The sequence below is a fragment of the Balaenoptera musculus genome, chromosome 15 (genome assembly GCF_009873245.2).
Source record: "Balaenoptera musculus isolate JJ_BM4_2016_0621 chromosome 15, mBalMus1.pri.v3, whole genome shotgun sequence".
NCBI classification, from domain to species: Eukaryota; Metazoa; Chordata; class Mammalia; order Artiodactyla; family Balaenopteridae; genus Balaenoptera; species Balaenoptera musculus.
In genome coordinates this window covers 49,742,115-49,769,454 of record NC_045799.1, presented here as the reverse complement: position 1 = coordinate 49,769,454, position 27,340 = coordinate 49,742,115, and the positions used below count along the sequence as shown (strand labels likewise).

At 57.4% G+C, this 27,340-nt stretch overlaps 3 protein-coding genes, 1 long non-coding RNA gene, 1 other non-coding gene and 1 pseudogene across 9 annotated transcripts in view; 2 read left to right on the top strand and 4 right to left on the bottom strand.

The window, feature by feature from the left end:
- Window positions 1-281: 281 nt before the first annotated feature.
- Window positions 282-2,992, bottom strand: LOC118881931. The gene is made up of 3 exons (XR_005016632.1): window positions 1,452-2,992; window positions 544-700; window positions 282-397 (listed from the first exon to the last, which is right to left on the bottom strand). It is a non-coding gene; the product is annotated as an uncharacterized LOC118881931 (long non-coding RNA).
- A 3,477-nt stretch (window positions 2,993-6,469) lies between these two features.
- Window positions 6,470-6,540, top strand: TRNAG-CCC. Its single transcript has one exon. It is a non-coding gene; the product is annotated as a tRNA-Gly (tRNA).
- A 366-nt stretch (window positions 6,541-6,906) lies between these two features.
- METTL26 (methyltransferase like 26) lies at window positions 6,907-8,701 on the top strand. Of its 4 annotated transcripts, XM_036827638.1 has the most exons (6): window positions 6,918-7,222; window positions 7,375-7,537; window positions 7,759-7,818; window positions 8,177-8,244; window positions 8,333-8,411; window positions 8,491-8,701. In XM_036827638.1, the coding sequence occupies exons 1-6, from the start codon at window positions 7,026-7,028 to the stop codon at window positions 8,536-8,538; spliced, it is 615 nt and encodes a 204-aa protein (XP_036683533.1). In that variant the 5' UTR covers window positions 6,918-7,025; the 3' UTR covers window positions 8,539-8,701. The 4 variants fall into 4 exon arrangements, with proteins under 4 accessions (XP_036683532.1, XP_036683534.1, XP_036683531.1 ...); XM_036827639.1 differs by lacking the exon at window positions 7,759-7,818 and having other exon boundaries at window positions 6,908-7,222; XM_036827636.1 differs by having other exon boundaries at window positions 6,917-7,222; window positions 8,333-8,701.
- A 338-nt stretch (window positions 8,702-9,039) lies between these two features.
- WFIKKN1 (WAP, follistatin/kazal, immunoglobulin, kunitz and netrin domain containing 1) lies at window positions 9,040-13,012 on the bottom strand. Its single transcript, XM_036824642.1, has 2 exons — window positions 11,346-13,012; window positions 9,040-10,613 (listed from the first exon to the last, which is right to left on the bottom strand). The coding sequence occupies exons 1-2, from the start codon at window positions 11,514-11,516 to the stop codon at window positions 9,135-9,137; spliced, it is 1,650 nt and encodes a 549-aa protein (XP_036680537.1). The 5' UTR covers window positions 11,517-13,012; the 3' UTR covers window positions 9,040-9,134.
- Window positions 13,013-13,457: 445 nt separating this feature from the next.
- RAB40C (RAB40C, member RAS oncogene family) overlaps window positions 13,458-27,340 on the bottom strand; it is a 29,507-nt gene continuing 15,624 nt past the window's right edge. For both annotated transcript variants that reach the window (XM_036824645.1, XM_036824646.1), the window contains exons 2-6: window positions 25,647-25,707; window positions 25,101-25,161; window positions 16,395-16,472; window positions 15,889-16,111; window positions 13,458-15,356 (exon numbers count right to left, since the gene is read on the bottom strand). In XM_036824645.1, coding sequence (XP_036680540.1) covers window positions 15,076-15,356; window positions 15,889-16,111; window positions 16,395-16,472; window positions 25,101-25,161; window positions 25,647-25,707 — 704 coding nt within the window. In that variant the 3' untranslated portion in view covers window positions 13,458-15,075. The remainder of the gene's footprint in view (window positions 15,357-15,888; window positions 16,112-16,394; window positions 16,473-25,100; window positions 25,162-25,646; window positions 25,708-27,340) is intronic.
- Window positions 19,340-21,809, bottom strand: LOC118880754 (annotated as a pseudogene).

Here is a 27,340-nt window from a genome sequence, read left to right as displayed (position 1 = left end):
CACACACCCCCGGCCCTTAAAGGGCCCGCGCCGAGGCACGCGGCAGGGGTGGCGCTCGGGCCTTTGGGAAACTGGCTGGACCTGCAGCGGGGCCCGAGGCTGGGGTTGGGCGGCCGCAAGCAGCGCCCGCCCCTCTGGCCCAAGGCCTAGGTCAAGGAAGTTCCCTGAGGCCTGGGCTGCCGTCTGCCACAGGAGGCTAGGGGAGCCATAGGCACACAGACGTGGCGAGGTTCTGGCCCAGGCCCTCGGTGATGTCCAAGGAGCTGAGGCATTGACAGACGCTGGGAGTGATCTGTGTGAACCCTGGAAGCAAGGGTATTCCCACTCACGTCGGAGACCTTCCTCCAAGGTGCCTGGGTGGGCCTGGGCCAGTGTGCCGGTTCACCCAGTCATGGGACTGAGGGGGTCAGAGATGAGAAAAGGCGGTCAGCCCCCAGGTTTGGGCAGACATGACGCCCTGGGAATCTCCCTTTCATCCCATGGGGCAGGAACAGAAAGTACATTCTGCGGTAGCCAACCCCAGGGAGGCAGGAGGCCGCTTACCAATCCAGGAGCATCCTGGGGGTGGAGAAGGCCGGTGAAGCAACCCAGTTTATGTCATCCCACAGGGGAGAAAGAGCACTTACTCCTCCAAACCCCCCAGGCAGTGGGGTCAGCCGCAAGACCTACTTCAGTGATAGTGTCTCAGGAGGAGCCAGACCTGCCGGAGGAGAGGGGCTGCTGTGCCCTAATCTGCCAGGCAGCCCCTTCCCAGGGGGCTCTACCCACAGGGTTCCTTCCTGAGGATTAGATAGAGATGCCCCTTCCTCACAGTTCACAGGCTGCTTAGGGCTGCCTCAGGCTGTCATTGGGGGCAGGGTCATCACAGAGTCTCACACACAGCAGCCTGGGTTGGGGGAGGGGGAACCACAGAACTCTTGGGTTTGTGAGCCTGAGGGCCTTTTGGATTCTGCAGGAGGTACCCATCCTCCCTTTGGTTGAGTTCAATCCTTAATGCCCCCCCCCCAAAAAAACCAAACTCTGCCCAGGGTCATCCAGGGGGTGTGGCATCCGCCTCAGAGGCTTGTGCAGCCACCTTGGTCCCTCAGGGCTCCTGCACTGCTCCTACAAGTATTTGGGGAGGCTCAGTCGGGCCAGCACCAGAGCCTGGGGTGTGTCTCAGTCTGGGAGCCGCTGCCCCAGGGGGCAAGGGGGCTTCCCCTCAGCACTGTGGCCCAGTGGGTTCCTGGAGGGCACCTAGCCCAGCTCCCCCCACACCCCACACCTGAGCGGGCCTGAAGCCTCCCACCCAGGCAGGGCTGAGAGGCCAGGTCAGGGGCTAGAGCGCGTCTTTCTCCTCATATCATGTCCAGACAACAAGTACTGTGTACAACATGGCGGGCGGGGTGGTGGTTAGGGTTGGGGTGGGGGCAACCAGCGGGAGGATCCCCCCACCCCCCTACCCCATGCACCTGTGTGGCTGCTGGTCGAGGTGGGGGGACTGGGCCTTCTGGGGCTCCTTCAGGGAAGTCTGCTTCCTGGGGCAGCTGGGCTGTCCTTCCTTCCAAGTCCCCCACAGCCCCTTGGCTCTGCGTCTTGTTCTACCCAAGGCCAAAGGATACGACCCCTATCCCTGGCCCCAGCTGCCCGCTCTGTGGGGCTGGGCTGAGCAAAGCCTGTGACCCTGAGAGGGAAGAGCATGTCCAGGGAGTCTGGGCACGAGCACACCCCCTGGCCAAGCTGGCCCCCCTTTCCACCCGAGGTGCCCATCCCTCGTCCCTCCCCCCAGCTGTGTCAAGGCCACCACGCTCCTGCCCTGCATCATCTGCGCTGGCTGCCCTGGTCTCCCTGGTGGCCTCAAGCACAATGCTAACTCACTCAGGCTGGGGAGACCCCGCAGGGTGAGGGGCCTGGGCGGGCCTGTGTCCTGAAGGCACATGTTCTTGGCAGAAGGAGCCAGGCCCTGGGGTGGGGGAGTACCTCCCCCCAGGTTGACATGAGTTGAGAGCCCCCTCTCTTCCAGGCACCCCCTCAGGCCAGCCAGCGTGAAGAGGGGAAGGACAGGACCTGTTGATGAGCAGATAGGCCTGGCCTTGATGGTGGCCAAGGCTGCTAGACTCTAATGTCCCAGCCCTGCCTACGGGCCTTGTCTGAGGTCAAAGGTTGGGTCCAAGACCCCTTGGAAGGGCTCCAGGAAAGAGGAGCAGAACAGGAATGGTCCCGACAGGCAGGAGAGGAGGGGGTGCAGGACAGGCTGGGCCTGGGGGAGAAGTGAGAGAACCCAGAGGTCCCCAAAAGACACTGAGCTAAGGGAGAGGGGAGCCAGAGAGAGAAAGGCCCAGTTGTAGGGGGCAGGCAGCAGAGGAGGGCAGGGAGGAGGGTGGGGCTGATATCCCCCTGAGGCACCTTCCCAGCCTCACTGCTCCCAGGACTCAAGTGTGAGACCTGCCCTGGCCCCAGGACAGAGCCATGGGGCATGGGGAGGGCCCAGCCTGGGAGCCTGGGAGAGGTCAGGGTCTGGATGGGCCTGCAATCAAGATCTCAGTTTGGTTCTCCTGTTAGGGTAGGAACCCTGGCCAGCCTGGCCTTCCCTGGACTACACTGTCCATGACAGCGGGCCAGCCTGCTAAGCCCCCGTAGAGACAGCGTCTTGCAGCCAGCAACATTCCCTATTGTCAGAGAGGCTGGAAACCCATCCTGGAATTGGAGTCATGGGCAGTTGAAGAGGAGGCAGGGGCCTCACCCAGCAGGCTGAAAAAAATGGGTGTCATAGTAAGGAAAGGCCTTTACCTCACTGACCCCAGTTAATCATAATAAAAACAAGTACGGTTTTTCTCTTCTAAAAGGCTCTAAATATGACACTAAAATGTCATGTTAGAGGAGAAGAAGTTTAAGTTTCAGTCGTCCTCCATCACTTTCCAGATCTGAAATCCATGCCCTCACCAACCCAGACTAGAGGATGGGCTTCTGCCAATAAAGGGTGATCAGTGGCCCCAAGGAAAGGCTCTGGCTGGATGCTGCCACACCTGCCACCGAGTTTCTAGGGATTGCCCATTCCTTTTTCTTTTTTTTTTTTGGCCTCATGGCTTGCAGGATCTTAGTTTCCTGACCAGGGACTGAACCTGGGCCCTAGCAGTGAAAATGCCGAGTCCTAACCACTGGACCTCCAGGGAATTCCCAAGGGATTGCCCATTCCCATACCCAAGTGCAGTGAGTTGAACAGTGGCCCCCCCAAAGATACATCGCCCAGAACCTCAGAACATGACCTTATTTGGAATAATGGTCTTTGCAGATATAATTAAAGCAAGGATTTCGAGATAAGGTCATTCTGGATTAGGATGGGCCCTAAATCCAATGATGAGTGTTCTTGTAAGAGAAAGGAGAGGGATATTTGGACACAGAGAGACACAGAGAAGACCATGTGAAGACAGAGGCAGAGACTGCAGTGAGGTGGCCACAAGCCCAGGAATGCCTGGAGCCACACAGAAGCCGGAAGCTGTGATCACGAAAGGGCTTCCTGTAGGGCCACTGGAGGGAGCTGACATCTTTATTTTGGGCTTCTGGCCTGCAGAACTGTGAGAAAATAAATTTTTGTTTTAAGTCACCAAGTTTTGGGGTAATCTGTTATACTAGCTCTAGAAAATTAATATACAGAGGGAAGCGGTAGTGGGTGAGGGTGAGGGAATGGGAGGGGAAGTGCCCAGGGTGCAGCACTGGAGGGCTTGGGAGGAAGTTCAGTGAATGGTGGGCACGTGGGCCTGGACCTCAGGAAGGAAGCTGGACCCTGCGGTTGGCTCTGGACATCATGGGGCAGCACTAGGGGGGCTTACTCCACAGCCCTCTGTAGATGAGCATGACTAGCAGGAGAGGCCTCTCCGGCTCCAACAGTAATCCGCAGGAGACACAACCCCAGGAGGTACCACTGAGCACAGGCTCGGGTCTGGGGCACTTCCAGGTGTCCCATGTTCAGCATCCCCTGGGGGACTTGGACCCTCCCAGAGTCTGACACACATCCGGCACTTTACAGAAAATGTGTGCTCACAGTTGTTCACGCAGTTCACACATGCTCACATGCATGCATTCACACACACACACGCACTGCAGCAAAGGCCACCGCTTGGCTGCACCCAGCTGCTTCTGTCCCAGGCTCTGAGCTTGGTGAGTGCGGAGGGCAGGTGTCAGTTCGCACAGCATCCCGTCCAGAGTGATGAACGTGGCAGGGGGACGTCAACCTGAGGTCAAGTGCCGTTAAACAGAAGACATTGCAGGGCATGTGGGCAGTTCCTCAAGCAGCACCATATAACATGGGGGAAGCAGGCTCCTTCCCTCTTACAGGACATGAGTGTAAAGGAAAAACTTCTTTTTCTGTACTCACAACACTTCTGACACCAAAAGTGGGAGGGGGGTGGTTCTTACTGGTTCTCTAGTGAGAATGCTCTAGTTCTCTTTGGACACCAACTGGGTGTCCGACAATTTAACTGGATTCTAACTCTAACTCCCAGCATCCGCGCAGACCCACGGGCTGAGGGCTCAGTCCCTCAACACCACCCCCCAACTCCTCGGACGCCAACGAGGAGTCCAGGCCGTCACCTGTGCTTCTGACCAACCAGATGTAAGTCAGGGTTCCCACTATCCCCTCCTTGGGTTCCATAACTTGCCAGAATGGCTTACAGAACTCAGGGGAACATTTTACTTATATTTACTGGTTTATCATAAAGGACATGACTGAGGAACAGCCAGGTGGAAGAGATGCCCCGGGAAGGTGTGAGGAAGGGGTGCGGACCCCCACGCCCTCCCTGGGAGCCACCCTCCCAGCACCTCCAAGTTCACCATCTGGAAGCTCCCTGAACCCCTCCATTTGCGGTTTGTATGGAGGCTCCATTACAAGGGCAGGGCTGATTAAATCATTGGCCATTGGAGATTAGCTGTGTCTCCAGCCCCTCTCCATCTCAGGAGTCAGAAGTCTGAGTGGGGCAGAAAGTTCCAACCCCCTAATCACAGGGTTCCCCTGGCAACCAGCGGCCATCCTCCAAGAGTCACCTCATTGGTATAAATCCAGGTAAGGCTGAAAGGGGCTTGTTATGAATAACAGATGCTCCTCTCACCCCATCACTCACGAAATCTTCAGGGTTTTAAGAGTTCTATTCCAGGAACCAGGACGAAGACCAAATATCTATTTCTTATTATACTATAATATGACAGGGTGGCCCGTGACCAGGAATGCCATGTGAAGTCACCAGGAAGCGTGGTGCCTCTCGAGTGGGCAAGGAGGGCTGAGGGGCCTGGTTGGTGAGGCCTCAGATGACCACTGATCATTACAGGTGAGGGTCAGGGATTCACATTGAGAGACACCTCTTCTCCACCTGGAGACACAGAAAATGCGCAGCCAACAAACTAGGAGGTGAGGCAAAAGTGAGTCAGGTAATGAAAGCTCAGGGCCGTGAAATGGGAAAGTCAGCTACGAAAAAAGGGTGGTCGTAATGCAGAATGCCAAAGGGGTTGTCTGGAGGCCGGCCCACTGAGTGGAACTTTCCCATCTCCCGTCCCTAAGATGCAAGGTTGTCCTCCTTTTCTGACCACATTCAGACAGCGGCCTCTGGTCCCACTCTGCATGCCCCCTCGACAGCAATCCCAGGCTAAAGTCCCGGTCAGTGCCATTCTCAGAGCTCTTGCCAGAGCGACGTTGGGTATGGGGGGAGGGGTGTCTCACGCGAGAAAAAGTGCCCAGCAAAGGAGATAAGCTAGTCCTGACTGCAGAGCACGGTCTCCAGCCTGCTGAAAGGGCCCCTTCTGAGACATGGGCCCCAAGAAGACAACCAGGGAAGAACCGTGGACACAACAAATCGGCCTCCGACTTGACTCAGAGGTCACCGACCCCTCACAACATCCGTGAACTCTAGGCTAGCGCTGGTCATCTCAGTGTCACAGAGAAGCCCTGAGCATCACAGGCTTAGTTCCGGCAGGCTGGGGCCGCCCCTCCCGGAGCCCCACCCACCGCAAGGAGCCCCGCCCAGACAACCCCGCCCACATAAGAGCCCCGCCCCAGAACCCCGCCCAGCTGCAGCCCCAGCCACGCCCCAGCGGAGCCCAGTCCACCACAGGGAGCTCCGCCACACAACCCTACCCACCCGCAGCCACCGCCCAGCCAGGAGCCCGCCCCAGCCAAGAAGGCCCTCCCATGGCCCCGCCCCCACAATTTCCGAATGCCGCGGTTGCCATGCTTTCCACGGAGCACGTTCAAATCCAGTCGGCTACAAGCCCACGTAGCTCATCCCCGCTCCTTCCCCTCGAGCGCTGGGTGCCCGAGTGACACCGCGAGAACCCCCCACCACCGCGGACCCCACCAAACCTGGTGCGCCTAACCATTAGCGACGCATGCGCGCTAATGTCTCTGCGCGGAGCCGGGGAGGCGGAGATGGGAAGGGTAGTGGGGGAGGCTGGTAGTTGCGTCACAATCTCCTAAGTCTCGCGGGCGAGCTTATTAGCAGCAGCGCCGCTGGTGTAGTGGTATCATGCAAGATTCCCATTCTTGCGACCCGGGTTCGATTCCCGGGCGGCGCAGGGCATGTTTTTTCTTTCCCCTCAACTCAAAAAAAACCCGAGAGATTTCATAAAGGAAAGAAAGACTAGAGGGAAGCATCCCATTCCGATGCGACACGAACGAGAAAATTTTGGAGTAATAAGCGCTATGAAAATGTGCCAGAACAGCCACGGGTACCGGGTGCTGAGCCAATGGGCGCCTGTAAACCAGCCCCCCAAGCTCCTCGCCCCGTCCCCCTGCGGAGGCCGCGGCTCGCTACCCGCCTCTGCGGCTGCGGGGCCTTTAAGGCGCGGCGCGTGTCCTCCTGGGAATTGTAGTCCGTGTGTGTGTGGGGGGGGGGGCGGTGGGTGCGGCTGCTCGGCGGCCAGGCCACAGCTCCCGACGGGCCCCGCGGCGCCGGACTACCACTCCCGACGGGCCCCGCGGTACCACAGCACCACTCCCGACGGGCCCGGCGGTGCTGGATTAACGCTCGCAACAGGCCCCGCCGCGCGGGACTAGAAAGATGCTGGTGGCTGCGGCCGCCGAACGGAACAAGGAACCCATCCTGCGCGTGCTGCGGCAGTACGTGGACGCGGCCCAGCGCGGCGTCCGCGTGCTCGAGGTGGCCTCGGGCTCTGGCCAGCACACGGCCCACTTCGCGCGGGCCTTTCCCCACGCCGAGTGGCAGCCGTCCGACGTGGACCAGCGCTGCCTGGACAGGTGCGGCGGGAAGGCGGGACCCCGGGGGTGAAAATGTGCCCCGTCCCGCTGCCCTGGATCCCCACGCTATTGTGATCCCTCTAAGCCTCCCCCAAGTAGGGTTGCAGAAACGGCTGCACAGGCCACCCCACCCACGGGCTGCCTTCCCGCAGCATCTTGGCCACCACTCAGGCCCAGGGACTGCCCAACGTGAAGGCCCCGCTGTACCTGGACGTGAGGTGGGATTGGGAACAGTGGGGCGGGATCCTGCCGGAATCTCTGGACCTGCTACTCTGCATCAACATGAGCCACATCAGCCCCCTGAGCTGCACCGAGGTCTGTGGGAGCGTGGGTGAGCTACCCAGGGGCCACCCACCTGCGCCATGCGGCATTCCTTCTCCTGCACTGGGAGGGAGCGGGATGCCAGGTTTGCCCTGAATCAGAGACAGGGCACTCAGGCCGGGGGAGGTCAGGCTGAGATTCCAGTCCCGGGCCCAGGGCTCTTTTGGGCCCTGGGGAAAGCTCCTCACTGCTCTCCTGCTTCCCCCACTTCCCAGGGGCTCTTCAGAGCAGCAGGACACCTGCTCAAACGCAAGGCGCTCCTCATCACCTATGGGGTGAGTGCTCCTGCCTGAGACGGGCCTCTCCTGGCAGGACCACCCCAGCCGGCCTTGGCTGTCCCCGCCTTTCAGGACTCCTTTCTTGTCTCCGTATTTTCAGTTGCCCTTTTCCCCAGCTTCCCATTATCACTGAAACACACCCAGGCCCTCCTCTCTCCATCACTCCTCTGTCATCTGCCAGTCTTTCTGCACCCCGTTGGCTCAGCAGCTGATCCTCAGCTGTTCCCCTCTGGGAAGCAATGAGGAGTGTGTTCTTTCCATTCTGTGGGTGCCATCCTGCAAGTCTGCCCAGTGGATGACAGGGGATGGCTGAGCCTGTGGATAGCGGACAGAATCGTGTTCTCCGTCTCCACAGCCCTATGCCATCAACGGGAAGATTTCTCCTCAGAGTAACGTAGACTTTGACCTCACCCTCAGATGCAGGTCAGAGCTGGGTGGGTAGGGGGTTTGGTTGGGGGGGCAGGTGGGCTGGGTGACCCCCAGGCCGATTTCACCTCCTTCTCTCCTGCAGGAACCCAGAGTGGGGGCTGCGGGACACGGCCCTTCTGGAGAACCTGGGCCAGGCCAGCGGGCTGCTCCTGGAGAGGCTGGTAGGTGGGGAGGACTGTGGTCACAGGCAGCCTCCCTGGGGACCAGGAGCAGCTTCTCCAGCCAAAGTATCTCCCCCAGGTGGACATGCCAGCCAACAACAAGTGCCTAATTTTCCGGAAAGAGTAAACCCCTTCTCCGCCATGCCTGTGTCCCTAGGATAAACCCCGATCACCAGCCCCTGCCACCCTGGGCCAGACTATGGGGACTGGCCCTCCCCAGACTGGGGATTCTTACCCAGTGGCCACAGGGCTGCTAAGAGCCTGGGAATAAAGTGTTTCCTGCTGTCCCATTGCTGGTATCTGCCATGCCTCCTCCTGGGAGCACCCCTGCAGGGTGCTGGGTGGGCAGGCTGTGTCTCCAAGGGTTCCATCCTGGGGACAAGAAGGGTCTGGCCTGTGGGTCAGGGCTTGGGGGCATCCTGGACTCTGCTGCTCCACTTGAGCAGAGAGAGGAGGGAGTGAGGAAGGACCCAGGGCCTGCTGAGACAGGACTGAGCTGGCTGCCTGGCCCTCCAGGCGTGGGAGGTGGCACCCGCCTCAGAGGCTGGTCCTCACTGGTGCTCCCTGGTGACCTCAGACTGGAGCCAAATCCCCGTGTGGTGGCAGAACCCCCAGCACCGGCAGGCTATGAGGTCCAGGACGCTTTTATTCAGGCGGAGGGCGGGGAGGGTGGGGCGGGCCGGGAGTGGGTGGTTTGTGGGGAGGGCGGGCCGGGTGGGCGGGCTAGTCTTGGAAGCGGTTGAGCAGCTCGCAGGCCTTCCTCTCTAGCAGCTCCGAGATCTTCTTGACGCGCTTCTCGCTGGCCGCGCGGACGTAGCTGCCCGCGTCCAGCATGGCCACGCCGTCTCGCACCTCGCCCATGATGACCAGCGGGCTGTCGCCAGCCGTTACGTTGGGGCAGGGGCAGGACCGGTCCATACCGCTCAGCGTCACCTCCAGGTACTTGGTGCCCAAGAGCCTGAGGCCCATCTTGTCATCCTTGAGCACGTCGTCCAGGGCCACGCGAGCGATGCCGCCGCCGCCCGCCTCGGGCTCCTCCAGCACCTCTGTGAGCCGCCCCACGATGGCGAAGTCGCTGCGGCACAGGCTGAGCGCCAGCTTGCTCCGGAGACGGCAGGCCCGGCAGGGCGGCGTCCGCGGTACGGGGCAGGCGTCCTCGCAGCTCTCGCGGCTCTCGAAGTTGTTGCCGTTGCCCTCGCAGCCGCTGTACTCAAAGGGGTGGCACTGCTGTAGCAGCGGACTGTAAGCCCAGCGCGGCTCCCAGCCCTGGCAGGGGCCCTGCACGGCTGGCAGCACGCAGGCATCCCTGGGGCCACGGGCACAGGCCTGCTGGCACGCCTCGTAGGTCTCGAAGCCCTGGGCACCCCCGGCACAGCTGCCAACTGGGAAGGTCATGCAGCCGCCCCGCTGCGGGTCAAAGTGCCAGAGGACCTGGCCAGAGGGGGTGCCGACACAGGCCTGCGTGGTGGGCAGGCATTGGGCTGGGGCGACGGCCACTGGGGCCCTGTCCTCGGCCGGCTCCCGCTGGACCACGGAGAGCGGGAAGTCGGCTCGCAGCAGGCCAGCGGCATTGCGTGCGGTGCACGTGTAGAGGCCGGCGTCCTCCAGCCTGGCATTGTAAAGCACCAGCTGCCCGATGCTCGTGACCACCACGTTGCCATACATCTGGTCTGGCCGCATGATCAGGTTCTCCCGCTGGTCACTCTGCTTCTCCCAGGTCACAGCGGGTGGTGGGCGGCCACTGACATCGCAGTGGAGGCTGGCTGTGCCCCCTACATACACTGCCTGTGGGGAGGGGCTGCTGTAGAGGGCAGGGGGCACCAGGGCATCCCCTGGTGTCGGGCGGGCAGTGGTCTCGGGGGGCCCGAGGCTGCTGGGTGGCCTGCTGAGGACGTGCTTGCAGGGCACGACGTGCAGGCGGAGGCCACGCAGGCAGGCCTCGGCGTCCATGTAGCAGCGGTTGTAGTAGGTGAGGCCGTCTGAGGCGCAGGTGAAGCTGGGCTCCTTCTCACAGCGGTCACGGCAGCGGCACACAGGCTGCCCATCCCAGATGTCGCAGTCGGAGCCCTGCTGTGGGCACATGAAGCCATCACATGAGGCCGCCAGCTTGGGTGTGGCCAGGCCGCCGTCAGGGAAGCGGGCTGCCACGCAGCTCTGCAGCCCACACACGTTGGTGCAGCACTTCTCAGTGGCAGCGCAGTCCTGCGGAGGGGGCGGGGGTGGACAGCTCAGCGGACACCCAAATACCCCTCCCCCTTCAGCCCTGCCCCAGCATGCCCAGAGAGGGCAGGGGTGAGTCCCCTGCTGCCTCTCCCTGAATCTGTTTCCCCTCTGGGAGCTAAGCAGGTTTGCAGGTTTGCTTTCCATCTGGACAATGAACTACAACTGCCTGGCGCACCCATCACATAAGTCATCTCACTGGACCTCACGGAATCCTCAGACCCCTGGCCCCCAGAGCAGCTTTTGTTATTATCCCATCATACACATGAGGACACTGAGGCTCGGGGAGGACGTAAAACGTGCTCAAGGCCACTGCAGTGGTGCAGGGCCAGGCTGCAAAGGCGGGACCTCCAGACAGGTTTCTGCCTCTCTGCCCCGCTGGACCTGAAAACAGCTAGTTGCAGGGTGGGGGTGGGCAGGTCTGAGGAGTGAGAAGGGGGCCTCCAGTTTTCAGACACATGAAGGCAAAGACTGGGGGTAGCTGTCCCCAGGGCCCCTCGTACAGAGCACAGTGTGAAACCCCAGCAGAAGAGTGGGGAGCCCGAGGAGGAAGTGACTTCTAGGGTTGAGGGTCCCCTCTGCAGGCAAGGCCTGGGGCGTGGGGGAGGTCTGGGCTTCTCCCATGCTGACCAGGGGCCCCCAAGAGGCCCTGGGCCCCCAAGGTAGTCTGTCTCCCCCCAAGCTGGGGCCAGTGGTGACAGTGCCTGTGCTCACCTGGTCTCTGACGCACTCACGCTCACAGGTGCTCTGGGCGTCCACCCACAGGTTGGGGCTGAGCTGGTTGGGGCACACACCCGGGTGGCTCCCGGGCCCCGGCGGCAGGCTGGCCCCCGCAGTCAGCCCAACCAGGAGCAACAGCAGCAGGAGTGGCCTCAGGGCCGGCATGGGGACCGAGGGACCAGGGGGTGGGGGGTGTGGCCGCTAGCCCCTCCTCAGGCCCTGCCGATCCCCACTCCCTGCAGGCATCCACCCTCCCGGATCTGTGATCAGTGCCCCTGCCCTCTGCCCCTGGACTCCCCTCTGTCCCCCAAGGTTGGAGCTCACAGCAGACGCTCAAGTCTCAGGCTGGGTGGGTTCCGGGCTGAGTCTGTGCATGTGGCACCAGCCCCTCCCCCTCCTGGCCCCTCTGGTCAGCTCAGGGCAGGGGGCGGGGAGAGGAGAGGAAGGCTGGGGAGGGGCCAGCGCCCAGGAGCACAGAGACACTGGCCATGAGGGTCACCAAGGGGCGGAGAAGGGCGGCTCTGGCCGGAGACAGGAGGGGGAAACGCTGTAACCGGAGCCCCTCCTCCCTCCAGGCCCTGGGATCAAAGCTGCGCTGCAAGAGGGGGCAGGGCTGGCCAACCCCTCCGGCTCCCCCATCCAACCCTGGGCCTGGGTCTTCCCCAGAGCAGGCCAGGCTGGCCTGCCACCTGGTAGTCACTACGTCCAGGCAAAGGTGCAGGGGCTCTGCGTTAAGCCCAGCAACGGTGGGGTTCTGTTCCCTTCCCAAGGAAGATTCCACAACCTTCCCCATACCCCTTCTCGTGGTCACACCGTGCCAGCAGGTCTTGGGGTCAAATCTAAACCCTTCCTACTGGAGGTGAGGCCTTTGCAGCACAAAGGTACCTGATGGGCACGGCCTGGGGGAGGCTGAGGCATGGCAGAACTTTGCATTTAGAGAGCCTGCTTCCCGCCCCTGCTGAAACCCAGGCACCTGTCTCCTGGTTCAGGCTCTTCCTCAACGGTTGATGGTGGTTGCCAAAAAAGTGGGGTCCAAGAGCAGTGGGCAGGGAGGGAACGGTCTGTGTGTGCTGGCTGGCACAGGCGCCAGTCACAAGGGCTGTGGACACTAGAGACGCAGTGAGGGTGTTTACTTGGACTGATCTGAATCTCAGCGGCTGTGTGTGGCCCTGCGTGGGGCAGCGCAGTCCTGAGAGAGATCAAGGGCATCTAAGAGCACCCTGAGAACAGCGTGTCCCAGGAGAGCTTAAGGAACTGCAAGGACCCAAAGGTCTTCGCCTGCCCCTCCAGGCCCCTGTAACATTCAGGAAGGATGAAAGCTCCTCCTGGGCGTGGGGTCAGTGGGGAGATCAAACGCAGCCACTGCCAGAATGTGCTTTTCCCAGGGGTCTGGGGCCCCAGGAGTGCCTGCTCTGAGACTGGATGGGAGAGTGTCCTGTGACCCTGTGTCTGTCTGGCTGACCTGAGAGACAGGGTAATAAGAGCCTGGTTTGGTCCAAATGAGACCAAGAGACACCCCAGGTGTGGAGGACACCATGGGTCCCCAGCCCTGTATAGCCACAGCCAGAGGCAGCGGTCTCCAAGCGTGGGGGCTACGTTCAGAGCAACTGCCCCCCTAACCCCAGCCCTGCTGACCTCCAGGGCGTCTGCCGCACCCCTGAGCTGAGCCCTACATACCCTTTTAAGTGGGTGGCTCTCCCATTGAGGGTGCTGGTGGCCCCAAGGCCTGGGTTCTCAGTTGTGGTCAGTCTCGGGGGACAGTTCTTCTGGTCCGCCACTTGCTCAAGCAGCAGAGGGAACCTGGTAGGCCCTGCCCAGGACACTAGTGAGGGCTCAATATCCCAGGTTCCGGCCCCAGGGGCAGCAGGCAGCAGATGGTCCCAGCGGCCATGGGTTGGACTACTGCACAGGCAGGAACAGCTGGGGAGAGCTGCTTCCAGGTCCACCTAGAAACGCAGGGAGGCCTGAAACCGTTTGGAGCTCAGCAAGGCAGTCATGGGGGATGGAGCAGGAACAAAGCAGCCCTCTGCAGTGCCACCCCTCCACCCTCCACTCAGCCCAGTGGGTTAGAGCCAGACTTTCATTCACTCACAACGCAGCCTGGAGGCCAGAGCTGAATTATGTTTACTGTACAAAGAAACTAAAACTGTCCAAAACGAGCCCAGGAATAGTGCAAGTGTGGACAGCAGCAAAGGGTAGTGTTGATATGGTGAATGCAGGATCATCCGTTTCCTCAAAACAATGTCCAAAGAAGGGGCTCCTGCTGGCAGGACAGGATGGGTGGGGCCTCCTCTGCCCACCCAACCCTGCTGGCAGCCAGGCCTCAGCCAGGATCCTGCTCACAGGCGCTGCAGCCCCTCCCCACCTCACCTCCCATAACAGCAGCCCTCGGGGCACCCACCACAGAACAGTCCCGAGCAAGGGGGTCACAGGCCAGGGAGGGGCCCGTGGGCAGGAGGTAGAGTTGAGCACCAGTGTGACCTGTGGCCACGTCACCAGCCAGGTGGACGGAAGGAGGCCAGGCCTCCAGCTCAGGCTGGCTGGTGGGTCCTCGAAGAGGGACTCAGCGTCCACCAATAAGAAACGGGTGAGAAAGGTTTTGGTGACGTGTGACCTCACAGAGGGGTGAAACTGGGTGAGGAGCAGCTATGGGATCACACCCAAGGTCAGAAGACAGAAGCTGGCCAGAGAAGGGTCTAGACACCCCAGGAGGCAAGTGGGGCAGGCTCAGTCCAGACTTGCCCAGGGCCTGGTGGCCCCAGTGAGCACTGTCTACAAATAGCTCTGTGTCAACTCGGAGAGACGCTGAGCCAGTTTCATGCAGCAACAGATGTAAACGGAACCGAAGGTGCAGAATCACAGAAGGAAGGTTGATGGCCCCCACGCGGGGAGAGAGGGAGCTGGGGAGGGACGTGGGGGGTGCACCCCGCTTCCCCTTTTCCAAGCAACGTGGGAACCTGCGAGTCGCCCCTGGCTCTGAACCTGTAGCTCCATGACACACACGGATGTCATCCAGGAAGGCTGGTGGGAGCCCTGGAAACTGCAGCTCCACCATGCACACTACTGGGGCCCACACCCTCAGCACATGGCGGGCACACTGACCACCATGCTCAGAAAGGCCGATGCATGTAGCTGGGAGTCCAAGATTGCTGCCCAAAGCTTCCACATGTTCTCCACTGGCCCCCACACAGCCCATAGCCCCATGTGAAGTGTTATGTGAATTCAGATTCAAGCCTTGATGGTGGATTCTTTCCCATCTTTGCCTCAAACACCTCCTCTCTCCCAATGTCCCAAAGCTCGTCCCCTCAGCTGTCATGGGCTCACCGCGTGGTTGCACGGAGGCTTCCCTGCTGGTCCTTTAAAAATGTACAAAAGGGGTGAACCATCTTTTACATAAATAAGAAAGGGAACCTGGTCTCCCAGTCCCCAGGGACAGCCCCCTCAAGGCTGGGGCCAGGCAGAGACGCCTCCGGGGGTCTTCTCAGCCACACCTCGGGGTCCTGGGCGTGATCCGCCACCATCCCAGCAGCATGGCCCTCCACTGTCCTGTGGAGCTGGTCTGGCTGAGACCACCAGCCTACTAGGGGCATCCCCACACTTCCCAGGAGGGACTGTGTGGCCAAAGTTTTCCCTGCACACAGCGCTGGGCCCAGCGCCCGGCTGGGAGCACTCCCCAAGCGTGAGCCCTCCCAGAGTGCATCTGGATGGGGCACGGCCTGCTGAGCTAGGAGATCTTGCAGTTGCTCCGCGAGCAGTTCTGTGGTGGGCTCTGGGGTGGTCGGATGGACTTGGACCGCTTGAGGCTGTTGCCCTTGCTGCCGCCGCCCCCTGCTCCACTAGCCAGTGAGTAGGAGCGCCCGTGCATCATAACAGCGTTCATGCCATTGGCCATCGAGAAGGACTTGAGGTGGCTCTTGATGGTGACAGGAAGCGGGAGCTTGTCGATGAGGTGCACGGGGGTGCAGGAAACGATGGCCCGGCAGCAGAGGTCCTGCAGACTGAACACTGCAGGTGGGGGTCAGAAGATGGGGGGGCGGGGTCAGACCGTGGGGAGGGGGATCAGACCATGGGGAGGTGGGCGTGAGGCGCGGGGAGATCTCGGTGGCCAGTGGCAATCTCGCCAGCAGGTAAGCACAAGTGACGCCTAGAGGGGGCTGGGATTGGGGAGGTCTGCAAAGCTCCCAGGGTTCCTGAACCAGAACACCCCCAGACCCTGACCCTGCCCCAGGCATGCAGAGAGCAGCCACTGGACGCCCTGCTCCTGTTTCATCCCCGGAGCCACGGCACACCAAGAGGTGCCCTGGGAGACCCTGCAGGGCTCGGCGGCTAGACCTCCAGCCCCTCAGCCTGGGCGACTACTGAGCTTCCCTGGCCGCCTTGGCAGCTCTGCTCTGGTGGGACTGCTGAGTCCAAGGGCCTGGGAGGCAGAGCCTGGAACCTGTCCGCCTGCTGGGGGTGGGACAGGTCAGTCACGGTCCTGCCCCTCCTGAGCCACACCCCCAGCCCCACAACCGGCCCCGCTGGGCACACTCCTCACCTCGGTTGGGCCTCCAGATCTTCTCCATGCCGTGCCGCATAAGCACGATGCGGGACAGTTCGGTGAAGGACTCGATGACGTTGAAGTTGCACAGTGGGCTGACCTCGAAGAAGGTCATGCAGTTCTTCTCCGCGTAGGCACGCGCCTGCTCTGTCGGGACTTGCCGCTTGAAGGCCAGGTGCAGCCGGTTCCCAACCAGGATCCGGGGGACCCCGGGTGCGTGCTAGGTAGCGCACAGGACTCAGCAGAGGCACGAACGCGGGACGCCCCCTCTCTGTGCTGCCCCCCCCGGGGGGCCCTCTGTCGCTTCTGTGATGAGGTGGGGCTCCTTGGGGCACAGGACCCCACTGGGAGAGTGCCATAGCAGTCAGCGCATGAGAATATGCAGAGCCGGGGCACAGGAGGGGCTGAAAATGGGGGTAACAGAGGCTCCTCATGGGGGATGGGAGCGCACATGCTGGGCAGGGGGTGACCCTGGAAGGGGGTGTCCACAGGAGCACACCTACCTCATCGATCTCCTTGATCCACCGGTCAATGCCGTCGAAGGACCAGCGGTTGGTGATGTCATACACCAGAAGGATCCCCTGCAAGGGAAACGCGGGCATTACGAGGCCGAGGCGCCGCCCGGATGGAAGGGGTCTTGTTCAGGCTTGGCCCTACACCGCTCCCTCCCAGCACAGGCAGGGCCAGGGACACTGGGGCACCAGCCAGACAGCTGTCAGGTGGACCATACAGTTTACTCAACAGGAGGCATCGTGGGAAATGTGCTTTGAGCTTTCCTCTTGCGTTTCAGGGCGGCTCTGTGCACAGGGCTCAGCTAGACCCGTCCCTGTCTCCTCACTGTGGCCTGGCCCTGTGGCCCTGGACGCCGTCGTGTGTGGGGGCCGCCTGACTGTCAGGGATCTCGTGGACTCAATACTGCCTCCTCCCTCCCCTTGAGGACTCAGCTGGGGCAGAACTGGCATTTTTTCAGTGTCTTTTCTCCAAGCACGTTGTATTACCCTGTGATCAATTAAAAGTCACTCGACCTAAGACAGGTGCACACAGGACCACATATGGTGAGGGGCTGCATCGCTACACTACCCAGCAGTGCATTCTTCCTGGGGGGCACCGAGCAGAGGTGTTTCTGAGTTTTCCAACCCACATTTGCTGAGGACTCCAGTCACTCGGGCAGCTGCCCCCACAAGCCGCACAGAGGATTTGCTGCAGGGACTTTCCTGTCATGTTCCTTAGAGACCAATTACTCCATCTGCCCAGCTCTCCTTGTCGTCTGTGCCTGGTACATCTCAGCGGGGACCTGTCACGAGCCTCAGGAAGGCAACTCCAGCAAGTGAGTGTGGCCCCCAAGCCCACTGCCTGTCTCTGGCCTTACATCCCACCCTGAAGCAGTCTCTGCCAGAACCCAACCCCAAGCAGGACTCACACCCCTCCCCATCCCAGGAAGTCTTCTTCATTCAGCCCACATCTCTATCACACACAGGGGAGGAGAAAAGTGCAGCTGAGATGGAAGGAACAGGGCACCCTCCATCTCAAAATGAGGAATTTTAAAGCCTTTCCCCTTAAAAATGTCCTTCAAATTCCAGAACATGAGGTCCTGTTAAGACAAAGGTTGAGATTACTTTAACCCATCCTGGTGGCTCCTGCTCCCTGGATGGAAAGTCTTTTTTTTTTTTTTTTTTTTCATTTTATTTATTTATGGCTGTGTTGGGTCTTCGTTTCTGTGCGAGGGCTTTCTCTAGTTGCGGCAAGTGGGGGCCACTCTTCATCGCGGTGCACGGGCCTCTCACTATAGCGGCCTCTCTTGTTGCGAAGCACAGGCTCCAGACGCGCAGGCTCAGTAGTTGTGGCTCACGGGCCCAGTTGCTCCGCGGCATGTGGGATCTTCCCAGACCAGGGCTCGAACCCTTGTCCCCTGCATTGGCAGGCAGATTCTCAACCACTGCGCCACCAGGGAAGCCCCTGGATGGAAAGTCTTGTGCAGAGCAGGGCGGAGCTGCCTGCTAGGGAGGAATGCCAGGCCCGGAGGGGAATCGGTTGCTGTGGTGGGCAAGAGTACACTGACAAGGAATTCATCCTGTTCCCGGGGGCACAGGGACCAAAGCCGTCTCCCTTGGTGTTGGGATGGGGGTATAGCCACCCGTCTTCCAACTTGGAAACCCCCTTCTAAGAAATAATTGAGGACGTATCTAAAGACCAGCCTTGCCAGATGCTCATCACGGCATCGCTCATAAGACAAAGATCAGGAAACAAACTAAACGTGCGGCCCCCAGGGCTGCTGAGCAGTCCAGCGAGGTGCAGACTCCCTAGGTAGGCAGGCAGGCGATGAAAGTAAGGATTCACTTGAGAGCACCTGTGCTGATCACATGCATAACAGACTGCAAGGTGACAAACACGGATCCCAAACGTTACATACAGGGCAGTTTTTTAAAAAAATACAAGTATAAACACTCCACACACCACACAGAAAAGGTTTCCACGGACGTGACCACACATGGAAGGGCTGGACGGGGACTTATTTTCTTGCTTATGCTTCCTATGTAATATTTATTAATTTTTTTATTTTTTGGATTCTATCATCTTTATTAACCTATCAATGTTACATTTTATACATAATATCTAGTTGTGTTCTCAAAGGGATCTACTTTAGGGGACTTCCCTGGCAGTCCAGTGGTTAAGGCTCTGAGCTTCCATTGCAGGGGGCGTGGGTTCAATCTCTGGTCAGGGAACTAAGACCCCACATGCCGTGCGGTGGGGGGGAAAAAAAAAAAGGATCTACTTTAGTACATCGTGTTAATAGTAAAAAGCCAAGTAAGATGGCTGAACTTCAACCTAGCATTTTTTTTTTATAAATTTATTTATTTATTTAGTATTTTTTGCCACGTTGGCTCTTCGTTGCTGCATGTGGGCTTTCTCCAGTTGTGGTGAGCGAGGGCTACTCTTCGTTGCGGTGCGCAGGCTTCTCATTGTGGTGGCTTCTCTTGCTTCGGAACACAGGCTCTAGGTGCGCGGGTGTCAGTAGTTGTGGCTCCTGGGCTCTAGAGCGCAGGCTCAGTAGTCTTGGTGCACGGGCTTAGTTGCTCCGCGGCATGTGGGATCTTCCCGGACCAGGCTCAAACCCGTGTCCCCTGCATTGGCAGGCGGATTCTTAACCACTGCACCAACAGGGAAGTCCCCAACCTAGCATTTTAATATCCTCTGGACAAGGCAAGCTAGAAAAGTCAATCACTTTGCACACATGTAAGAGTAGTGTTCCAAAATGACTAGGAAGCTGCTACTTTTAAGCAGGGGAGGAAAAAAACCTTTCACTTCTGTCTTTTATTTCCCCAGCAAATTATACTTTCAATTAACAGCAACAATATCATAAAAAAATGCTCTGCTTTTTAAATTTCTGTACTTCAGTACGAATTAAAATAGTAGTATTGGAGTATTTTGGGAGTGTAACTGAGCCTCTTTATCGATAACCTGGTCTAGGTTGGGTATAGCCCTAACCGAAGGGAGGACGGCTACATGCATAAGGATTAGACCCAACTGGTACTTCCAGGAGGTAGAGTGAAACCTGGTCTTGGTTGACAGGCCCCGGGTTGGCTTGGAGCCATACTGGGTTGTAAGGCAGGGGCCACAGTGTAATTAGTGGGCTGTAAGTCTATGGAGGGTGGGTAACTGCTTGCCTGGTACTGCTGAGCCAGGTGAGCAGGCAAGTTGCTGAGACTGACCAGAAAAGGCAGGAGCCGGTGCCTGAGAAGTTGGTTGCTGGCCATGTCGCTGGAACTGCTGAGGCTGTTGAGGTGCATTTGGCCGATACAGCCTGCATACTGAATACCATTCTGCTGTACTGGCTGGGAGGTGCCTGTGGCTGCTGAGTGCCATGGCCGGCCTGCTGCAGGTACTGCTGGCACATCTGACCTTCACTCTGACCTGCTTGAGTCTGAGCTCCTGTACATGGTGGCTGCTGTGGTTGAATTCCTGGTGGGTAAGCTGCGGAAGAGGAAGCAATGCTGTTGCGAGTTCCTGAACAGTCTTCTGCAGGAGCACTGGCTGGCCCTTGAAACCTGATCATCTGTTAAGCTGAACGATGACAGGACATTTTTATTGATTTCACCTTGGTTTTTTTTTTTCCTTAGATATTTATTTACTTAATTTATTTATTTGGCCACACCGGGTCTTAGCTGCGGCATGCAGGATCTTCATTGTGGCATGCGGGCTCTTAGCTCCCGACCAGGGATCGAACCTGGGCCCCCTGCATTGGGAGCGTGGAGTCTTAACTCATTATGGAGCGGAGGATTTCTGCAGAAACTAACGCCTGTGGCTGGCGATTTTTAGTTTGGCCGGTCAAAAAGTTAATTCTGTTATTTCACTAACACTTTGCGGGTTATCACGTTCAATAGCTACACCTGACACACCTGTAAAGTCCTCTAATTTTCAAGAAATGTCTTTGATCCACTTTTCTGCAGAAGCAAAGGAGTTTCATTTTCACTTTCCGTATCAGAATCAATCACTAAGGTTTTTTGTCTTTTTGTTGGTCTACTATTCACATCGTCTGAATCAAAACTATATTCTGAAGAACTATCATCTTCTGAGACACTAGTGTATATGTCGCTTGGACAATCAGAGAAAGCATCTGCATAAAATTCACCAAAATATTCTACTTCACTCAAAATTTCACGATGCGTCATTTTTGAAAATTTTACATTTATAATATACACAAGGTTGGAACAAAAACCTAACGGAGCAAAATGTGAATGATAACAACAATCGTAAGTTGTATAATGAACCCATGATCAATTTTAAGCTCTAACAACTTTGCATGGTGATGTTAATTGTATCACTCTCTAAAAACATATTGATACATCTCCGGTCAATAATATGTTAACTGCTAGACCACCAAGGAAGCCCCTCACCTTGGTTTTTGAAAGGATCAAAAGCTGACATACTTGCTGCCATAACCTGAGTAGACTGTTTTCCAGAAGAATCAGAAGCAGCAGGCTTTTTTTTTTTTAAATGTCCTTTTCTAGCAGCAGGTTTTTCTTCCCTACCATTCACAGTATCATTTTCAGGAATGTTGGCGGACGGTCCTGGTTCTCCAGGTGGTTCCAAGCTATCCAAAAGTGATTCACTTTATTTAGAAGTTCTATCAGTTCTTGATGAAGATATTTCACCTGACTTGATTCAAGGCGTGTTGGTTGGCAGTTAACATATAATGTCGGTTTCAGTATCCTACTACACTGAATTGCAAAGGTCAGAACTATCAAAAACTGTTATAAGATCTCCATCTTCATGTTTATATTTTATTGTAACTTCATCATTACTCAGAAGATTTCCTCTGAAGAGTCGCTGCATCATTAGCACTAATTCATCATAAGTATTATCTTCATTATGAATGGGAATTCGCTGAATATCCTCCCCAAGTTGAGCTTTGATGATTAGCTTCCCACTCAGATTCAACTGCCCAATCATGGTGGACTCCAGGATGTTCTATATATAAAAGTCTAGAGAAAGATGGTTTGTCCAGGTCACTGCTGCCGCCCCTCCACAGGTCTCCGCTGATCGGATCGGTGCAAGGCTGCCACTGCTGGACTCTGGGGCATTGGGGGAAGGCTGTGCTCACAGCCCACTTGGTTGCCCTCCCCAGGGCCGCCGCATCTTGCTGGCAGGCTCTCACGGGCCCCGGCCAATCACACAGACCCATCAAGCCTAGCGAAAGCTCGGGCCAGTACTGGCAGGTGGGGAAAGAAGAGGGGAGGGCCTAAAAGCTCAAGCAAATGAGGAGAAGCCCATTTCTTGGGTTCAGGCTTCAACTGCACCCTGAGGCTGTCAAGGAGCCTGCCCCTGGCTGCTCCCCCTGGCTGGCGCCAGCCTCTGCCCACCACCACCAACCACCACCTAAGTCTGACAGGGCAGGGTGATGACAGAGAGGTCACAGGAGGAAGGACACAGAGCTGGTCACACTGCAGACAGGGACCTAAGTGATCATGGGCTTGGCAGAGAAAAACACCTAGGGTCGACCACAGGTGGGATAGTTGAGAAACCAAAATGAGGCTCCTGGTTACCAGGACCACCCCCTCAAAGGACTCCAGAATCAGCTGTGTATCTCAAAGAGCCAGAGGAGGGGCAAAGAGATTCTCACTATATTTCTTTTCTTTTTTTTTTGCTTAGCTTTTAAAAAGTTAGTAAGTACTCTAGCGTATAAATAGAAGCTCTGGTCCCTTAACCCCCCCCAGGAATCATCTGTCTTTCAGGCATCTCCCAGGCGTTTCCTAACCCAGACTGGGTCATGGTGCAAACCGCCTGGCACCCACAGGGCCCTTTCCCCACAGCGGCCAGCACCTCATGCCAGGCTCATCAGCTAGCACTGCTGTTGGGTCTCAGGTAATGCACCTAATTTTATTACAAACATCAGCGATGAACCTCTGAGTACATACATATAACTCGAGCTGTAAGAGAGAATCTCTGGATGCGGAGCTTGGGCCTAGGAGTGCGCACCCTTATTGTTGCCAAGGTGATTTACTGAGCTTATACACCAAAAAACCCACAGGTTTTAGGTATGAACAGTTTGATGAGTTTGGACAAATATATATACCTATGCAATCACCACCCCAACTAAAGCACAGAGGTGCGGTTTTTAATTAAGTTAGTTTTGGAGTGAGTAATGCATTTGTGTGGTAAAGCTGCCAAGGAACCAGGGGCTGTGGCTGAACACACCTGCCCACGCTCATACGCACGGGCTCTGCCCAGAAGCCAGCACACTGACAAGGGGAGCAGCCATCAAGGCCGCTGACCCACACTCGCCCCACCCAGGCGGGGCCAAGTGGCAGGCTGGTGTCCTAGTCAGCACTCGCTGATGGTAAGCACGCACCCAGACCACTCGCCATGTGAAACCCGAAACCCTCCCTCCAGGAGACCAGTGCCTGACTGAGCTCCCCCTGGTCCTAATCCAGCTGACCCCAAACCCCAACTAAACAGGGCGTTGCCCACCCCTGGATCCCTCCACACGCGCAGCTGGGGGGAACTGGCGCAGGGGACCGCTCTCCCCCTGAGTGGGAAGCGTGGGCCTCCTGGGCCACGAGTGGCCACCTCAGACCTCGGCAACAGAAAACAAGGGCCACAAGACAGAGAGGGCCAGGGGTTGGTCGGTGGCTCTGTGGCCTGGGCCCTGAGAGATCTGCAAGGCCTCTTTGTTCTTAACCGAGGGTAGGAGGGTGACAGGAAAAACAAGACTTGGGAAGACAGTTATGCCAGTCTGCACCAACAGGCCGCACAAAGCCACGCTGGTGCCAACTCTGGAAAACACCAACCAGGCAGGATGGAAACAGGAAAGGTGAGGCACTACTGTCTAGGGAGGAGCACCCACGGTCAGCTTTGCGGCCAAAAACCACCTATCCACCCACCATCCAGGCCCGAGATGCGCACTCAGAATCTGCAAGGCTCCTCCAGCCCAGAAGCAACAAGAACCCCTGGAATTAGCATAGAATTAAAGCGCAAGCAACGACACATACACACTGACTGCTGACTGCTCTGGAGAGGATGTGGACGTGGTAAAGGTGTTCCCTTCCCCAAAGCGCATGCTCTGGCGAACGCCCAGGTTCTCAGGCGTGCCCTTCTGTCCTGCTCCGTGTTCACATCCGAGCAAGCAGACATCTGAGCCCGTTCAGGTTCAGTCTCCCAGGACCTTCCGTGATATTTCCCAATCGCCCAATTATCATAACCCAAGGTAACTACTCCCCTTATCTCTTCATTTTCTTTTTTTATCGAAAAAGTAACAATGTGTGTGCCATAAAAAACTGGGAAACATTCAAAAGCAAAGGGAAGACAACAGAACTCATCAGTAATCCCATGGTCCAGGAATAATGAACACCTCCCCTCGGAACATGGCTTTCTCACTTCCTTGTATGTATGAATCATTGTCAGGGTCCCTCCTCTACAGAAGGTGGCCCGCGGGACACACTCCTTGGTGCTCAAGCGCTCCCCGTGCGTCCTCAAGGGCCCGGCTGTGAGGGCCTTGTCCTTCCTTAACCTCACATCCGGTGCCGTCCACACCTGAGGGCTGCTGTCCCTGACCACCCAGCACCAGCTGCTCCAGGTGGAACTGCCAGGTTAACCACCACCTCTTCGGCCCCTCACACCAGGCACACACTGGGGGGTGGAGCCAGAGGACAGGCAGCACCACCGCAGGACGGAGCCTCTGAGCACAGCCTGAGGGTCCTCCACCCACATTCACACCTCAGCAGGGAGGGAGGGGCTCTCACCACCCCTGAGCGTTTCTGGCTCAGGAGGGGGAGCCTGGTCACCTGAAGACACCATTGATTCCTGCTCACCAGGCAGAAAGGACGCCCGGGGCTCCCCATTACCCAGGCCAGATTGAAGGGGTGACAGGCCCCACACAGCCAGAGGCCCTGACACGGGCCCATGGGCCCCCTGGCGGAGCACCCTGTCTGGGGAAAATGGTTGGACAGGGCTGACTGAGGGGTCTCCTCAGCAATTCCAGAAGCCCAAGGGGTCATGGCCCCGCCCTGCACAGACAGGGCTGGTCGTGAATCCAGTCCCCTCATGCTGAAGCAGCGAGTGGGTAGCTGGTCTCTTCACACAACTGCTTCTTCCCCTCCTTCCAGCCTTGAATCACACACAGACCCGGACAGCATGCAAGCCCGTCGTAGGGAGCCCAGTAGACACAGAGAGGGACGAGCAAGTCCCCAGGCCCCCCAGTGAGCCCCCTCGCAGGCCACAGCTTAAGTGCTCTTCCAGGGCAGGCCCCGCCCGGGACAGCCCCCACCTCCGCTCCCTGCTAATGCCCTGCCCTTTAGGACCTGCGACAGCCCCTCCCACGGTGGCCGGCTCCAGCTCCCAGTCCCGTGGTCTGATGAGTGATCCAGACCGGCTGGCCCTGGGAGCTCCGGCAGCCTCCTCACTCAGCACAGGGAGAAGTCACCCCTGGTGAACCAGATGATGGGGGATCTCTCCACAGTACGGGGTTCCCACACACCTCCCGCAGCAGCTCTGGGCAGCAAGGGCCACAGGAGCTCGTGGGGCCCTGGCACCCTCTGAAGGCTGAGATCCCTCCACTCAGGGGCATCCTTGTTTGGGCTCCTGGATGGAAGGCTGATGTTCAAACGTAAAACTTCCTTGGAAAGAACCCTGCACGTGGTGTCTGACAGCACCGCATGTGTGAGGAGAGCGGCCCCTCTGGAGAACAGCCCCGGCAACACCGCTGGTCTTACCTGTGCGCCCCTGGAGTAGGACCTGAAGATGGTGCAGAACCTCCCCTGGCCCGATGTGTCCCTGAAACAAAGGGGGTTGGGGATGCGGCCCGTGGGACCCCAGCATGCACAGCATGACCCCCTCCTACTCTGCTGCACATGCTGGCCAACCTCCATGGGCCTGGGCACCCCAGGAGACTGCCCTGCGGGGCTGGAGAACCCCAAACCTGGAGCAATTTACATCTCAACTTTGAGGTTCTGGAAATGCCCTAACGTGGAGCCCAGTAAAGGGCGAGGCGAGAGGGGCTGTGGCCCCTGTGGAAGTGAGTCTTTGTGGGCAAAGGGAGCTGGGCTCTGCCCGAACAAGCAGCCCTGGGCCTTCTGGTTTCTGCATCACGTTCCAGCCCATGTTTATACAGGGGCGGTGTCAACAGCTAGTCTACTGACACGTAAACAGGGCGCCTTCCAGTCTCTTTAAGGATTCCTGAGTCACTTTACTTGGCTTCCCGGCCCGCGCAACAACTGAAGTGTGGCAGCCAGGCACCTTGGCCGCACAGCCTGACTCACCAGAGTTCCAGCTTGACCCGCCGGCCGTCCAGCAGGATGGTGGTGGTCTTGTAGTCGATCCCTGCAAGGAAGCAGAGGGTGGCTGAAGGACCCACCTGGCCAGGGCCCAGTCCCTGAAGCCAAGCGGAAGTGTGGCTCCAGCCCAGGGAGCCCAGCGACCCCAGCTGGCCACCCTCTGTGTCACCCCAGAGGCCCAAGCCAGGTACCAATGGCACCGGCCAAAGGGAGGGCAGCTGGTCTCAGCATCGGCCCACGTCGTGTGCTTCTCAAAGCTAATGGGTCTTCTGAGTTCTTGGGTTCACCGCAGCTCCCAGGTACTGGCAACGGGAGCGTGCTTGGAGCATGATTTAGTGGTATAGTAATGTCTAAAATGCCATTTCTCTGGAGAGGTACCTGGAGAACCTCTGCTTGCCATGTCTTTAGTTTTTATTCTTTATAGTTTTTAAAATTGAAGTATAGTTGAATTATGTTTCAGGTGTACCGCAAAGTGATTCAGCTATACAATCCTTTTTCAGATTCTTTTCCATTATAGATTTATATAAGATATTGAATATAGTTTCCTATGTTACACAGTAGATCCTTGTTTATTATTTTTTTATACTTTTAAGCGAAAAAAGTCAGTCCGAGAAAGGTGGGTAGGAGCAGGGCCAGTGCTGGATGCATTACTTTAGATGTAAGATCTCCAACTGGTTTGTGGGCCATCAGGAAACTTCCTAAAAGCTGTCTTTCCTCTCCCTCCCTTAAGCCTTAAAAATGTCATCAGCTTCTTGGCTGTTTATAACACTTGCTCTAAGAAGGCTTAGAAATGGGCATTTTTAATGCAGACACTGCTCTCACACATTGTGTGTGCGTATGCGAAGCCAACCTCAGAGAGCTGCACGTGGAACCTCTATCCCCAATGTCCTTCCATCTGCCTAACTTCTAACCATGTGTCAAAACCTGGCTCCCACCCATCAAAAGACACTCAACGGAATGAAAACACAATCCACGAAATGGGAGAGAATATTTGCAAATCACATATCTGATGAGGGACTGATATTCAGAAAATATGAAGAAATCCTACCACTCAACAACAACAAAAATCCAATTAGAAAATGGGCAAAAGACTTTCTCCAAAAAAGATATGCAAATAGCTAATAAGCACATGAACGGATGCTCAACATCACTAATCAGTAGGGAAATGCAAATCAAAACCACATGAGAGGGACTTCCCTGGTGGTGCAGTGGTTAAGAATCCGCCTGCCAATGCAGGGGACACAGGTTTGAGCCCTGGTCCAGGAAGATCCCACATGCCGCGGAGCAACTAAGCCCGTGTGCCACAACTACTGAGCCTGCGCTCTAGAGCCCGCAAGCCACAACAACTGAGCCCGTGTGCTGCAAGTACCGAAGCCCACGCACCTAGAGCCCAAGCTCCGAAACAAGAGAAGCCACCGCAATGAGAAGCCCGTGCACAACGAAGAGTAGTCCCCACTTGCCACAACTGGAGAGAGCCTGCGTGCAGCAATGAAGACCCAACGATGAAGACCCGACGGAGCCAAAAAATTAATTAATTAATTAATTAAAATAAAGAAAAAACCATATGAGGTATCACATCACACCCATTAGATGGTTATTATCAAAAATCCAGAAAATAAGCAGCATTGGTGAGGATGTGGAGAAATCGGAACCTTTGTGCACTGCTGGTGGGAATGGAA